General features: G+C 42.3%; 1 protein-coding gene across 3 annotated transcripts in view; it reads left to right on the forward strand.

Annotated features, from left to right (window-relative positions):
* The window catches only part of RYR2 (ryanodine receptor 2), a 749,362-nt gene that overhangs the window by 527,866 nt on the left and 204,965 nt on the right, over nt 1–16,531 (forward strand). For all 3 annotated transcript variants that reach the window (XM_075064183.1, XM_075064184.1, XM_075064185.1), the window contains exons 60-63: nt 1,214–1,329; nt 6,024–6,088; nt 7,842–7,963; nt 11,310–11,359. In XM_075064183.1, the coding sequence (XP_074920284.1) occupies nt 1,214–1,329; nt 6,024–6,088; nt 7,842–7,963; nt 11,310–11,359 (353 nt within the window). The remainder of the gene's footprint in view (nt 1–1,213; nt 1,330–6,023; nt 6,089–7,841; nt 7,964–11,309; nt 11,360–16,531) is intronic.

The raw sequence follows: 16,531 nt of genomic DNA on the forward strand, positions 1-16,531 counted from the left end.
AGAATTGTCCCTAGCTGATGCATCTGTGAGCTCTCCTGCAGTTTTTCGTTCCAGACATTGCTGCATTTTGCTCAGCTGCAGTTTGTTCTGCAGAAATAGCAGAGACCCAAGAAGGCTTTAAATAGAGGTGTGGTAGGCTGAGAGAGGCAATCACCTCCCCTCATCTCTCTTGGATGAGAGGCAGAAAAACCTCTCACCCTCTTTGAGGCACATTCCCACATGCATTTTGAGATACGAAGAAGCTAAGCTCCAGTATGTTGGCATGAGCTCTCCCTTTTCCTTTCTAGGAATTAGCCATTTCCTGCTGATCCAACCAAACTTCTCTCCATTGAGATGGGGAGAGGCATTTAAAATTCAAACTCTGTTGTAGTTGAATATACGGTATTTTAGATAAAATTTACTGCTGTATTGTAGTTAACAATAATTGGGAAGTAATCATATACTGAATAGGATGATCTAAGGTAAAACAATTCAAAATTGGGTGCCACAGATTGGGAATCACAATTTAATAAGAGGCCCTGATCTTCAGATGTCCTATTCACTTAATTCTCTCTGAAAATTAAGGTATTATTTAGCTATTTGAATCATAGGGTTAGAAGGGACTGCAAGACTCACCTAGTCTAACTCTCTACCTACATGCAGGATTTGTTGTGTCTAAACCATCCAAAATATAAATATGGATGTGGGTGTCTAACCTCAGACATCCAATTATGAACATTTTAGCCTATGATTTTAACTTAAAAGAGTGAACCACTGACAAAATTTTAGTGCCATTTTGGCAAAAATTCGATGAGAAAGATTAAATAAAGCTTGAGTTTTGATGCGCTATTACTACTGAATGTTTTTTCTGTGAATATGAATATTTTGGTAGCTTCAAAATTACTCATCTTGGAGGAGTCAAAGCTTGGGAAACAATGTAAGACAGTAACGCATAACTGAGAAAGAAGCTTAAAATGTGGGATCAATATCTTCAGCAAAACCCTTTTTCTATAAGCCTTATTTGAGGAATCTGTATTTTTATGTAACTGGCTAAAGTATAAGTATAAATAAGACAAATATGTGTGACAGAAGAAAATTTGGCTCCAAATAAGAAATGTTTCTTATCCCAACAGACTGTTGAGAAGTACCAGAGTAGGTAGCTTTGGGCTGTTTAGTGAATTAAGACTGCATTGAGTCAATGTGTGGGAAATTATTTATTTATTTCTTATTTCAGAGGATTAAAGGACCTGGAGTTAGACACACCTTCCATTGAGAAACGATTTGCTTACAGTTTCCTTCAGCAGTTGATAAGATATGTGGATGAAGCCCATCAGTACATTCTGGAGTTTGGTATAATACCTACTTACATTTTTACTAAATATTTTAACTCATGAAATTTGCAGTGAAAAACTTAAAAACAAATGTATAGTTTCCAAAAATACCATATTCTTAGAGTGTATGGTCTTTTTCTGAAGGACATTGGTTTTTTGGAAGGTGTCAGTACAATGGCTATAGTAAAACTTAGCATTGTAGACATTGATTTAACATCTTATCTGTCAGGTAGTTATTTCAAACTTCATCTAGTCCAGGGGTAGGCAACCTATGGCACGGGTGCCGAAGGCGGCACACGAGCTGATTTTCAGTGGCAGTCACACTGCCTGGGTCCTGGCCGCTGGTCTGGGAGGCTCTACCATTTAATTTAATTTTAAATGAAGCTTCTTAAACATATTAAAAGCCTTGTTTACTTTACATACAATAGTAGTTTAGTTATATATTATAGACTTATAGAAAGATTCCTTCTAAAAACATTAAAATGTATTACTGGCATGTGAAACCTTAAATTAGAGTGAATAAATGAAGACTCAGCACACCACTTCTGAAAGGTTGCCGACCCCTGATCTAGTCACTCCTGAGATATAGGTTTGAGACAAAAGGCTCTCAGCCTACCCATATGGTAACTTACATTCTTTGAATCATATCGTCTTTAAGATTTGTAATATTACTTCTAAATCATGTAATCCCCAATCAGCGAACCAGGCAAAATAAAAATGAAAACTGCCTCTCTCCCCATCAGTTCTCATCCCTCACAATCTCCTCCCCCTTTTTCAAAAGCTTCGAAAAAAATGAGCTCATTCATGTGCCCTGCAGGCCATCCAATTCAGGCTATTTTATACCAAGAGCATGTGGGGGAGGAGTGAACTCCAAAGCTATGGGTCCCTCACAGAGAACCAGCATCCACCTCTCGTCTACACCAATGAGACTTTGGTTCAAGTGGCTCTGCTATTCTCATCTGTGGAGTAAGATAAGGGAAGAGAAGTGGTTCTCTGGTTGATAAGTCCAAAGCCAAGCTGGGAGTCACAGCCACATGTCAGGAGGTCATGACTCTCCTGCACCTTCCATCTTGCTAATCGTGAGAGGAATCCCAGCTAGGTGAGGGGGAGGTTCTGGCGAGTGTGGAAGGGCCCAATATGGAAAATGTTGTGAACCACATTCTTGAGTTGTTATTTACAATTTTACACATGAAAACCAATACTTTACACTCTACTCAAAACCCCACAGGCAACTAGCGTAGATCATGCAAGTTTGGATTCCTTCTGCTTATGCCAATGTATTCCAGTAAACAAGCAAGCCACCACATTCGTGGCTAGCTTTAGTTTCCATGTGGCGTTAGTGTCCCAATTCAGGATTTCTCTAGAAACCACAAAGGACATTATGGGGCTTCACTTCCTAGTGTTGATTGTGAGGGAACCTCTGAGGATTTGCTAGCTACAATATTGCACTGTTTCTTCAGGGCTCTACTTGCTTTACAGAGCCATATGCCATACCTGATCGAGTTTGGCCAGTTTCTCTCTCTTCCACAATAACCTTGGAGATTAGGGAGGTGTATTGGCCCTATTTAGCAGTCATAGAACCTAGGGAAGAGTCATTTGGAAGGCAGTGGCAGAGGGAGGAGACATCAGACCCTCGTTGAAGACGCCAGTAGAGAGTTCTCGGACTTGCCTAGAGGGAATCAAGTATTGGTGAAAGGGAGGGAGGGCTGGCCAACTGGGATGAAGAACTTACGATTTCCATTCAATGTAAACTCCCTCCTTCTCAATTCACAAAACACTGTGAATCTCAAACCCAGATTTAGTCCAAGTCGTTCAAGGTTCACTGTAATCTGCTTTTAAAGAAGCAAATCAAGCTAGGCCCCTGCACTGCCATGTAAATCCTACTGGCAGTGGAACATGTTCACAGTGGCTTCTGAAACGTCCATGAGCTTATGAAAAGAATGTCCTTCCTCCCCATCACCCTGCCCCAAGCATTTTCTGAGGCTGAACACAGGGCTTGAGTGTTCAGCCCTGCATGCATAACCCCAGACGTGCCATAAAAAGTGAGCTCAGCTCAGCATGCCTTTCCAGCAAGCTGGAGTTATGCCAACAGGAAAATAAAAGTTTGACATCATTTAAGTAGAAAAAGAATTCATGCTAGTTTTTTCACAATGTAAGTGAAAGATGCACAATGCATAAATAGTGACAGATTAGAGATGCACCTCTGTGGAATAGATTTCCATTGGTAGACAAGTAGAGAGAAGGAAATTTAATTTATGATTGGTAGTCTGGCATTGAGATTTAGGCACAATTTGGGCTATAGGGGTGTGAATTGCAGTAAACATTAGTGGACAATGTAGGCACAAACTAAAAGGTACCTAGTTCATGATGATGTAGTCCTATTTAAACAGCACTAAGTTAATGTAAAATAGGTACCTTTTAGTTTATGCCTGTAGAGCCCACTCAGAGGAGTTACAGTGCCACAGGCTAGTGCACACTGCAGTTCAGCTCCCTGTAGTCTGAACCGCGAGGCTATGTAGACAAGGCCTTAGAAACAAATCAGTCCTGGTGATTTCCCATTGATTTCACTTTACCCAGTTAGTTAACTGGGGTGAAATTGATCGTAGACTGAAGTTTCTGCACAAGTCTGTATAGTGGAAGGGTGGAACAAGTTCCCCTGGTTTTGGGGCATCTATTCAGGACAGCACATGTTGTATCCTCTCATGATACGTCCCCTCGGCACTCCTCTTGTTCACCAGGAGCTCTAGGGCTATCCAGCTATCTAAATTAGGCACTTCAATGGCCCCTATTACCATAGTATACGAGTCCCTCACTGTTTTTTGCATTATTTTCACAATCCGCTGGTGAGGTAGACCCCATTTTACAGATGGGGAACTGAGAGATTAAACAATTTCGCTGAGTTCACCCAGGAAGTCTGTGGCAGACTAGAGAACTGAACCGAGGTCTCCCATGTCCCAGGTTAGTGCCCACTCATCCATCCACTTTGCATTAGCATTTTTCTTCAAATTTCCCATCATCGACATACCACCAGCACAGTTCCATTAGGGATAGTAAATGCTAGCATTCTCACTGCTGTGTTGTCTTAACCATGGTGAGAGTAGGCCTGGAGGACACAGTGGTTTAAAATACCAGAGGCCTTCAGATACCCTGTCTATACTAGTGCTCCCATAATTTCTTCTCTCAGCTTAGCTACACCACGCTGTTTGAGAGAATTCGATGAAAAATGCTTAATTAGATGAGGTTTGGGAGAAATTGTGCTGCCTCTGGGACAGTGAAACTCTTCAATGCTCCATATACAGGACTGAGCCTATAAGATGCATTCCAACCCTGAACGTGTGTGAAAGAACATACTAATAAATTTTTAAAGGATTCAATTCATTCATTTAACTTCTTACATTATCACAGGTTTTACTCCTGGTGAGTGTAATTTGCTATACTGGTTGGGCAACATCAAAGGCCATGGTTAAATTTTTTCAACTTCCTGGACTGTTGAAGTGAGGAAGACTCTTACCTGCTTAGAGCCTTCTAAAACAGCATGTGTTTTATTTCTGTGTAATGAACAGCTGTTGCTCATTTGATCACGGTAAATGTTTCAAACTCCTGGGAAAAAAAAGAATGATTTATTTCCCTTCCTCTACGCAAAATAAATGGGGTAGGAGAATTTACGGGTTTTTTGCTTCACTTGGACATGCGTCTAACACTAATTGCTTATCAGGATTTTGCAGATTGCAACAGATGTGTTTATCAATTGGTATCTGAGTTTCATTGTAGTGTGGCAATTAAAGTAAGTTTACTCTCCAATGAGCACTTGTCTTAATTAATTGCATTCTTTAGACAGAAAATTCATAACCATGCAATCTAAATCCAGTAGTTTTGTAAATTACAGGGGAAGGTTGGTTTAATCATAATCTTTGCAGTTCATTTATATATAGTTACTCTTCTGAAGTATTGAGCTTACCTAATCTAACTTTAATTCTTTTTGTGGAATTCAGTTATGTGATTTCAGAGAGAGATATTTTTCTCTAGTTTATCGTTTGATTTCTTATGGTTTTTCTCTGTGCTTACACTCAGTACGCATCATACTGAGCACTGCTACTGACCAAGAGAACCACAACAGCAGGCAACGATAATTGAGTGCTAGATCTGTGATTGAAACACAGTCAAATTTCCTTTCCTAGTACTCTTGTCCTAGGCACAGCCTTTTCACAGAAAAAGTCATTAATTGGCTCCCAAAACAGCCTTTTATAATGGGGAAGAAGTTGGCTAAATCAAGAGGGGTCCCAAATTCTGGCTGGAATTTTTTGTATCAAATGAAGTCAATTAAAAACTACTCTGATTTACTTTTTTGTTACTTTTAGCTTTATTTATATGTGTTAGCAGGGTCTTTATAAGACATTACCAACTTTTACAAAAATAAGCACACTGAGCCAGATTTTTGACTGACATAGCTCCATTGGCTTCCAGGGTGCTACAATGATATACACCACCTGAGGTTTTGGCTCCTTATTTTTACCCCCTTTTATAATGTATCTTATATCTGATGAAGCAGTCTTAAAATACGAATGTAACTAATATATATTATCTGAAGCATATTAAAACCTAGCCCTAAAGAAGCGAAACAAATTACTTCCTCTGAAGTGTGCATTTTTAAAATATAGAACAGCATGTAATTCTTTTTATTCAGTATTCATCTTAAACTCTTCCTACTCACAGATGGTGGCAGCAGAGGCAAAGGAGAACAATTCCCTTATGAGCAAGAAATCAAGTTCTTTGCCAAAGTACAGTATATCTTTGCTTATCCCTTTTCAGTGCAGAAACTGCTTGTAAAGAAGCATGTGTGTTCTTGTTATATTTGCATTTGTCTACTTTAAATGTGTACAGAATTTTGTTATATTGTTGACAAATGAAAAGCCACACAGCTTGAACAGACTAACACATGAAATATACCTATGGAAAAATTACATTTTTCTCCTTTAAATTCCCTTTATCTCCTTTCTTTACAGTATACTGCATATCATGCTAGGTATTCATAACCTCCTCATGTTATCCGTGTACTGGTTTAGCCCAGTTGTGAAGGAGGGTAGACTGTGTCTCTATTATATAATCTTTAGGCAGTTAACGTGAGCTATACTTGGAGAAAACACAGCTAGTATTTCTCGATGTCACCTTCCCTCTTTCTTTCCTTGTTTCAAAATTATCTTGACGTCTGGTTGTGCCAAAAAGGATTTATCTTTTTATACATTAGGAAATTCTGCTTACACCATTGTCTCTCATAAGCTTGCCTGGTGTGTGCACATTCAAGGTGCCTTTTCAATCCATTAATGAGTAAGCAGACAGGTGTTGCAATATTCTCTGACCCTGATTCCCTAGCAGTAAATTATAGTCTTTGTGCTATAAAGTACTGTCACAAAATATATCACCATCTGCAATTTCATCCACTGGGGAACTCATGTCGCTTTTTCCTTGCAAAATTATTCCCAAATGAAATAAGGTTTGGAATTTTTTTTTTTTTTTTTTTTTAATCCATGCCTGGGTGATGGATCAGGCATAGGCACTGAACCATCGGCTCTGTTCATGGGTTAAACTTCATTTGGTGGCATGGGAAGTTTTTGGGGGAGAAGAGATGATGATGGGAAAACATGTTTGTTGGGGAGAACAGTTAGTTTTACTGGAGACTGAGTTTTGCAGGGAGCTGCTGTCAGGCTGGCTGCTGTTTTGATTTGATATTTTTTTAAGCTCTGTCAAACAGATCCAGAGTAATAATAGATATATTTTATTAGAAATATAAATAACTTTTCCCTCTTCATATCCCTCCTAAAAATCCAGGAGAAAACACTGGCAAGAGCCAATATGTCTGGGCTGGACACTTACTTATTTAGTGGGGTGAGAGGTCACTTTTTATTCAATGTGATGCTTTTGGATAGTGCTCGGTGTTTGTTGTTGTTCCACTTAATACTGGGGCTACCTTGGTCTTATGAATTGTGGTGCCCAAAGCTAGAGAGAGGATGGGAGGGATCTCGTTGTGAGGTTCACTGTTAGCAGAGCAGATGAGGTGGACAAGACAAGTGAGGCAACAAGCCTGTTTGGGATGCCTAGCAGTCACTTTCTTTGCTTGTTCGCTTAAGGCTGGCCCCATCTGCCTTAAAATAGGAACTGCAAATAGGGCCTGACCTAAAGCCGATTTACATCAATGGAAGGACTCACACTGATGTCTGTGGGTTTTGGAGCAGGCCCATACTTTGGTAAATGTGTGTATCAGCGAGTTGTCTGGTTTTGTTGAATCCGAACACTTTCAACAGCAACAGAGTCCCAGGGGGCTGTGCTTCCACCTTTCTTAGTGACAAGAGAATATTAAAAACTTGTTTAAAAAGAAGAGGAATTTAAAGATAAAACAGACTTTAAAGAGAAAAAAACATGTTCTGTGTTAAGAAATTCCTCCTGCCATGAAACTGTGATGTGAAATGAATATTATGAACTTGAGCTCAAGAAGCCCTGAGCTGACCATGCCTGTTTTTCTCTGATGTATTTCAGGTTGTGCTCCCTTTAATTGATCAGTATTTCAAAAATCATCGGCTGTATTTCCTATCTGCAGCAAGCAGGCCTCTCAGCAGTGGGGGACATGCTTCTAACAAGGAGAAAGAAATGGTGACAAGGTAAAAATAAAGAACAGTAGTTGTAGTCAGGTTTTAGCTTAGTTAGGGGAGGTAAATTAGCCTTATGGAAACACAAGTGATCTAATGTTTTACATTTTCTTTTTTATATTAAGATGATTCATTGATGTTAAAAGGGAGAATTCACACACACAAAAATGTGTGTGTTTCAGACTATGAATCCAATACTACTTTTAAAAAGCAGTGGTTGTTATTCTGGTGGGCAGGAATCTAAATTTAATTTCACATACAGTACAGACAAGTACTAAGACTGTGCAAAAATTGCTATTCATGCAAAATTTCACAAATATGTTCAAGAACAAAATTTAACCATGGCAGATTAAGAAAACATATTCTGACCCTGCTCTGAGAAGAGTCAAGATGTTCTGTGTATAATACAGACTCACACCTTTTCTGGGACTTTCTTAATAATAGTAACACAACATAAATCTCAGCCCAACCCCTTACCCCAAGCTTCTCTCTTCTTAGGCTTACCTCCAGATACCTGTTTGTCTTATGTAAGCTCCTGCTAAATTGTTACTTCCACTGCCTCTAAACCAGAGGTCCCCAAACTGTGGGGCACACACCCCTTAGGGGGTGTGGCCAGGACCGGCACTAGTGTTTTTAGTGCCCTAGGTGCACGGCCATTTCACCGCCCCGCGTGCGGGTCCGCGGCTCCTGTGGAGCTGCCGCAGGCATTCCTGCAGAGAGGGTCCGCTGGTCCAGGGCTCCAGTGGAACTGCCGCAGCGGTGCCTGCAGGAGGTCCACCGGAGCCGCGGGAGCAGCAGACGGTCTGCAGGCACCACTGCGGCAGGTTCACCGGAGCCGCCTGCCGCCCCCCCGCCAGCAAAATGCCGCCCCCCAATAATCCTGGCGCCCTAGGCGATTGCCTAGGCTGCCTAAATGGAAGCGCCGGCCCTGGGTGTGGAGGAATATCAGGGGGATGTGGCAGGCCCAAGCCAGCCCACACAGGGGGCAGGGAGATAGCACCACCCAGCAGCTCCCTGCTCCCAGCTCTGCTCCAGTCCCACCCCCCTCTGTGTTCCTGGCTCCCAGACCTGTACCTGGCCCCATCCCCAGACTCAGTGTGGCTCTGCTCCTATCCCCTCACCAGCCCTCTGCTGCTGGCCAGTCACAATGAATCAGCAGGAATCAGTCAGCATATCCAGCCATCATCTTGGCTGATGCCAGAGAATGAACTGGGGCTCTCTGGAGCTGCAAGCATGAGCTGCTACTGTTTGAGCCAAGGTTAACTAGGTAGGGCTTTCACAGATTGATAATCTCTGCAGATCAGCACAGAGGGAAGGCTGTAACATACACAAACTCAAGTTGGTGACACAGATACAGAGGGCTGACATATTTACATGAGGGCTATTCTCTGGTAGCCTTATTGAATATGACTCATAACAGTTGGCATATTAGAGCAAACTAATGGCCCATTTAGTCTCACATCTCGTTTCTAACATTGCTTTGTCTGCAGTTCTTCAAGGAATTTAAAAGAAACAGTAATACACCTGGCCAAACATCCATTACTAACCTGTAAAATTAATTCTTGATGCTCAGTGTTCAAGGGCTGTAGGAACTCCATCTTACAGTCCTCTGCCATGAACCATCCTACTAGCTGTCCAAAGATTTCAGGGGCCTTGAGAAAGGCAAGGTAAAAATCAAGAAGGGAAGGTTTAATTTCAATACTGAGCTTAGGAAGGGGTATGAGATTCACCAAAGCTGTTTTTTTTAATTTCTTAATTGTTTTCAGTTTCCTTTAGACCCTGGTTTCATGTAGTTTTTTCCCAGGATGGAAAGACAGTCTGTCTTTTGAAACATCCAACAAAATGTACATTTTCTTTTTGGCAGTAAAGTAGACGAGTTTTGAATTGATAATGGTAATGTAGAGATTGTGTAGGCAAATCCAACAACCACTTGGTGGTCAGCAAACACACGCAGCCTTGGACATTAAATCTTGATGTGTTTTTTGAGTGAATGTTTGTTGCAAGACATTAAGGTTATCCCCAGAATTTTATCTAAAGTACCATGGAATTATTAACTTCCACCTGATTAGTGACCAGAGTCTGACAGAATAGGCTTTGATTTAATGTCTTCTCTATTAAGAGCAGCCCATTTAGCAAGGCAGCTCCTCTTAGTACTGCAGTTCAGTAGGATCGATTCTGGATATGAGCCCGAGTATTGGGCCCTTGGCTTTGTTGCCAGCTGGATCATGCTAGACATGCTTCATGAGCTTAATTCCACCCTCAACTATGTGAGCACAGCTTCTACTCAAGTTGATGAGTGTAGTGCTCATATACTGACAGGAGAAATAGATTGACCTCTATTTAATGTGTTACTGTTTAAATCAAAACAAATTATATATAATAACATGATGGATTAGCTGGGTCAGGGGCTGGATAATGGGACATATAGTGTCTTTCCCTTTGACATCTCTGGTTGGAATTAGGCCCAGGATGCTGGTGGTCGAAGTAAAATGAGGTGATATTCTTAATACAGTTTCTAATGGACTAAGGTCCTTGCCACAGAAAATGACAGCACAGTAGACACCAATATACACCCTGAGTGATGTTCTCCTAAGAGATGCAAAGAACTGAATTGGACCATGAAGAGTGAACTATTCTCTCTGTGGAGATGGAAATGAAGGTTGAGTAAATGGTTGGGGGGCAGTGTGGGGAAGCTTGAACAGCTGTTCCTTTGTCTATGAATAAACTTAAAACATTAAAAAAAAATCCATTGCTCTCAACTGGGCATCTTACATCAATGCTAAAATTAATTTAAACACGTTAAACAAAACCATTGGTCATATCCATATTTTGTTTGATTTTAACCACTTAAACTATTGTTTATTTATTTCCAGTCTTAAATCATTTAAGTTAAATGTTTTAATAGACAAATTTTTTTTTAATTATCTAATCTATTAAATATGATGAGATCCAAATTGGACTAATTAAACCTTTATCATCAGACATTTCAATTAATCTGATTTCCTTACATTTTCCCCCAATTTTTCAATTATATTCTGAATAGCCCACTGACTGCATTTTATTTTGTAACACTTCAATGATTATTTCCTTGTGGTTTTTCATGTAGAACGCTTTTATATTACTTAGCTTTGCTTTCAGTTTTTTGTTTTTTTAATTAGAATATGTGCTTATTTAACCATGTTTAAGGATATGCACTTTAAATCTCTTTCTTTAGTACTCTCAGTCCTACATTCTGCTCAGAGAATTTCTGCGTGACATCATGTTGCTTTTTCCTGCTCATATATCAGCTGTTATTTTTCTTTCTTCTCCTTTTTTTTCTTTTCCCCCCTTCTTCTCTTTATTTTTCTTTTGTCTTCAGCCTGTTCTGCAAACTTGGAGTTCTTGTCAGGCATAGGATTTCACTGTTTGGTAAGGAGACCCTTGACAAATACTAGCATGGCCATCACTTGGTTTTCTTTGCCATTTTTGCGTTGTGTTATGTACTGCCTTGTTGCATGTTGCATGGCTGCATGGCTGAATGCATGGTCTTCATGGGCTACTAATGAACCTTTAGGTTGTTAGATCACAGCAGTTTTTAGATGGAGTAAAGAACTTTTGTGGTAATAAAAAGAAGTGTGTGTAAATCTGATTAAGAGGAGATAGATTCCCAGGCTCATTGTCCTACCAAGGAACAGAACTCAACAAGATCATTATAAAAGTACTGTCTTTGCTGCTTTATACCTATTCAGTATTGGCCTGCTAAAGTCAAAACAGATTAGCATTTGCACATTTTTTTTATCTCTGAAAGTCACTAAACCAAAGTCTGTTGTGGGCTGAAATGCTTAGCTGATATTCCATGGAATTCTTCCATACTCCCAAATGTGCTTAACTCTAGATCTGCATGTCTATCATGTTTCAGATATCACTTGACTATAAAAGTGGTGGGGTGCATTCTTAATTTCTGCCTAGTGAAAATCACTTATGTCTATTCTAGACCCATGGTACAATCATTCACTCTCTGCAGCCTTTTATAACATTATGCTGATGGATGGTTAGCTGAAAATATGTCCTTATGTTATGTCCCTTCCATTATATCTTCTGTAATGGGAGCAGTGGGGACTTCAGCATCCATCATTGCCCATTTGGATCATTGTCTGATGATTCCAATTTGATTTAAAAAATACAGTGCTAACCCATTCCTTTCTATTTGAAATATCTGTTTGCTGCACCACTGTGATATTCCAAAAGTTTATAAATCCTTCTTGTAATCAATAAAATGAGAAAAATATATGGAAATTAGTTTGGCATCACGCTTTGAACTTTCAGACTTCTGGGATAAGCAAAGTGGATACAGTTCACCTGCTAATCATTTTACAAGACCATGAGAGAAACTAAATTACTTGCCCAGAATGTGGGAAATTGTTTCAGCTTTCTGTGGCATAATGTCAGTAAAGTGTAAAGGGGGTGTCACACAACTGCTTTTCGTGTATGGTAGGCTACTTTTCCACAAAATGTTGCAACTCTATTGGTTTATTTTGGTGCCTACCAAGTCTGTGACAGTTAGCATGATTTGACAGATTGTCCAGCTCAGTATTATATTATTTGACATTTTGGGGAAATATTTTCAGGAATAATTTCTTGGATTAATTTCTTGGATTATTTTTTTAGGATTGATAATGGGCAAACTGCAAAAACTGAGATTGTGAACTTCATGCAAGGTCTGTGATGCTAGGCAGAGGACAGTTTATACTGTACATCACAGCCCAGTCAGCCTCCATTCTTGGATTGTGTGGAGAGGACTTTGCTGAATCTATGTGATGGAGGGTATAGGTGCCACAGAAGCAGCTGAGCCTAACTTCTGTGGGTGCATCTTCATTAGGAAGAACAGTTGGCTCTTAATCTGCGTTAGCTAATATATGATAACTACCACAAAGTAAAATCCTCATGACTATACAGGGCATTTTGTAGTTTTCATGTGTGTTAGCTGGTTAAATTAAAGACTTGAGGAGCCTAAAGTGTCACCTTGAACTGCTAACTCATGAGAAAACAACAAACTGGCTTTTCTTGTGAATTTACGTTAGCTAACTTCAGTTAAGAACTCGTGTTTTTTTCTGGTGAAGACAAGACCTGTCTGAAAGAGGAAGAGCTCCATATGAGGGTGAATCCTCCTCATGAAGATCTAGTGGATACAGTCAGGTCCTAGAAATTTACTTTGCTTCTTATGTGTTTTGGAATGTGTGTTTGAATGAACAAAACAAGTTTAAATGTAGCCTCAGTATGGGACTTGCTACTGGCTGGGCATTAACTACATGTGCTGTAGTGGTGTTCCTGAGCCTCCAACTGCTAGAAGCTGGGACTGAAAAGCAGGGAATGGAGCACTCGATAAATTACCCTGTTCCGTTCACTCCCTCCGAAGCATCTGGCACCAGCCACTGTCTGAAGACAAGATACTGGGCTAGGTGGACCATTGGTCTGACCCAATATGGCCTTTCTTATGAGTGGTATGGGATCTGTATACTACTCCCAAAGATAGATTAGCATATTGTGTATAGTAAAAGGAAAGCCATTTGTAAAAGCTGTATGGCCTTAATTGTGTGTAGAGGGCCACATAAAATCAGAAGCTAAGCATGATGGTGGTTCTTTGAGTGACTGTTCACATCCATTACACGTTTGGTGTGCGAGTGTCATGTGCACGGACGTCAGAAACTTTTCCCCTTAGCGGCTCCCATCAGGCTGGCAGGGGAGCCCCTGCCAGAGTGACACCTCCACGCTGGTGCATATATATCCTTGCAGACCCAACCCCCCTTCAGTTACTTCTTACCGTCCATGGCCTTGTTGGTACAACTCCTTATGAGATCCCTTAGCATAGTTATCTGTAGTCAGCAGTTACCAGTCGTTAATAGTTCTCAGTAGTTAGTACTTCTCAATAGTAGATAGTTAAGCTTCCTTTATTTTAGGTGTTTGGAATTTGTTTCCAGCACCAGCCCTGGGCTGCAGGGTGTGCCGCAGGCCCAAGGGTTTAAGGCTTGTGCTGCGTGCGCAAGCCTATGCTGATTAATTATCCCCACGACTCGTGTCTCCGTTGCTTGGGCGAATCACTCCAGACTGAGCGCTGCAAGATCTGTAAGGCTTTCAAGCCAAGAACCAAGAAAGATAGAGACTTTTGCCTCAAGCAGCTACTCATGGAGGCCGCCCTGCAACCTTCGGCCTTGGACCATCCAGCTTTGGCGCCAGTGTCCTTGATGTGGAGTGCCCCAGCATCAGTTTGTGATCTGGCACCAAAAGGGCACTGCAATCATCTGACACTGAGACAGCAGGACAGACCCCGGCACCATTTGACCTCATCAATACAGTCGAAGGACCAACTTAGAGGCAGAGGGTACTCCCCACATAAGAAGGAACCGCCTCCAAAGGGACCGAGCACTCAAATTGGTGTGGCCTCCAGGACACGCTTTTGCACCAGTAGCTCGGGCGCCGCAGGGCCTTTTAAGCCACAGGCTAAGCACTTTGAGTGTGGAGGAAGGACTGGAGGAGCCCTTAGAACAGCCCTCCATGCCGGACACCTTTGAGGTGGCAAGCCCCCTCTGTGGTAAAGAGAAGCCTCCGTCACCAAGGGTGCCATCCAGAGGCAAGTCGGCAGTGGTGCGCCGATTGAGATCACTGCCCCAGCACTGCTCCCAGCACCACTTCCGGTCGAGCTCATCCTCCGTGGACTCCCAGTTGCCCCTAACACAATGGGACTTGAGGGCACTGGATCCGAGCCAGCATGTGGCACCGGCCCCATCAGCGTATCACTCCCCGATGCCGGCACCAAGGAGACGCTAGGTGAAAGTCCCTGGGCCTGAGCAGAAGATAATAATCCCAGTCCCAGGAGCATTGGTACTGATCTTGGTCCCGATTGGCAAGGAGCCGTTCCCCAGCCCCCCAACGGCACCATTCCATGGCACCGCCTTGGCCTTCGAGGTCGGCATCCTCAGAAACTCTGTGGTTGAATGCTGTGGAGAGCTAGTGCTCCCTTCCAGTACAGCAAATTCTCCTTGGCAGTAGGAAACCTTCCACTAAGGCAACCTAGTTAGCCAAGTGGAAAAGATTCTCCTGCTGGTATGAGCCAAAGCAAATACAGCCACTTCAGGCCACCATTCCAGTCATCCTAGAATACCTCCTGTACCTCAGACATCAGGATCTCACTCTTTCATCAATCAGAGTGCATCTAGCCGCCATTTCAGCATTCCACCTGGGGGTATTGGGACATTCTGTGTTTTCTAGCCCCATGGTAGCCTGATTCCTTAAGGGATTAGAAAGGGTGCCCACCGGCCCATCCTTGGAACCTTAATCTGATCCTGGCCAGACTTATGGGACCCCCTTTCGAGCCCTGGCCTCTTGCTCTCTCCTTCACTTCTCTTAGAAGGTGGCATTTCTGATGGCCATTATGTCTGTGAGGAGGGTATCTGAGTTGAGGGCCCTCACCTACAGTTTTTTATAAGGACAAAGTGCACTTCAGGCCACATCCTAAATTCCTCCCTAAGGTAGTCTCACAATTTCATATGGGGCAGGACACTTGTTTGCCGATGTTCTTTCCTAAACCACACATGGACCCCAGTCATGGTAGCCTGCACGCTCTAGACGTCCGAAGGACCCTGGCATTCTATCTAGAGTGAGCCACACCTTTCCGCAAGTCAACACCGTTGTTTGTCTCTATCTCCGAGAGAATGAAAGGGCTTCCGGTTTTGACACAGTGTGTAGCATCATGGATTGCGGACTGCAACCACGTGGGCTACGAGCTCGCCAAGGTGCCAGCCCCGCTGATCCCGGCTTACTTGACTAGGGCCCAAGCATCCTCAACAGCTTTCCTAGTGCAGGTCCTGATCCAGGAGATCTGTAAAGGAGCCACCTGGTCGTCGGTGCACACATTCACAGCCCACTACGCAGTCAATCAGGAGGCCAAAGATGATTTGGCAGTCGACAGGGCTGTTCTCTATTCAATTGTTCCATGTTTCCTACCCTCCTCTTGTGGTAAGCATGTGAGTCACCTAATGTGTAATGGACATGAACAATCACAAGAAGAAGAAAAAATGGTTGCCTGCCTCTCAGAACTGTTGTTCTTCGAGATGTGTTGTTCACATCCATTACACTTCCCACTTCCTTCCCCTCTGTTGGAATCATCAGCAAGAAGGAACTGAAGGGGAGTCGGGTCAACCAATGTAGAGGGGGCTTCCCTGCCGGCCTGATGGGAGCCACTAAGGGAAAAAGTTTCCAACATCTTGCTAAAACCCCTAGCAGGGAAAAAGAAAAATAATATTCCTACTGGCTTCTGGATTCTATCTTTCCCACGTCCGCTGCCACCATGTCGCAGCTTCCTACTCAGATTTGAACCTTAGCGTTCATAAACTGAGAAGCTAGCATGAACCTCCCCCAAGCTTATTACCAGCTTGGATCTGATCTCGCTGCCATCAATCAGGATTCGGAGTACCTGATCAACTCTCCCGGGTCTCCCCAACCCTTTCCCTGGGGGGACCGCCAAGACCCAGAAGCTCTGAGTCTACCGGCAAGGGAAATACTCCACTTCCCTTCCCCCTCCCTCTCCCACCCAGACTTTCCTCT

The sequence above is a fragment of the Chelonoidis abingdonii genome, chromosome 3, assembly GCF_003597395.2.
Source record: "Chelonoidis abingdonii isolate Lonesome George chromosome 3, CheloAbing_2.0, whole genome shotgun sequence".
NCBI lineage: Eukaryota > Metazoa > Chordata > Testudines > Testudinidae > Chelonoidis > Chelonoidis abingdonii.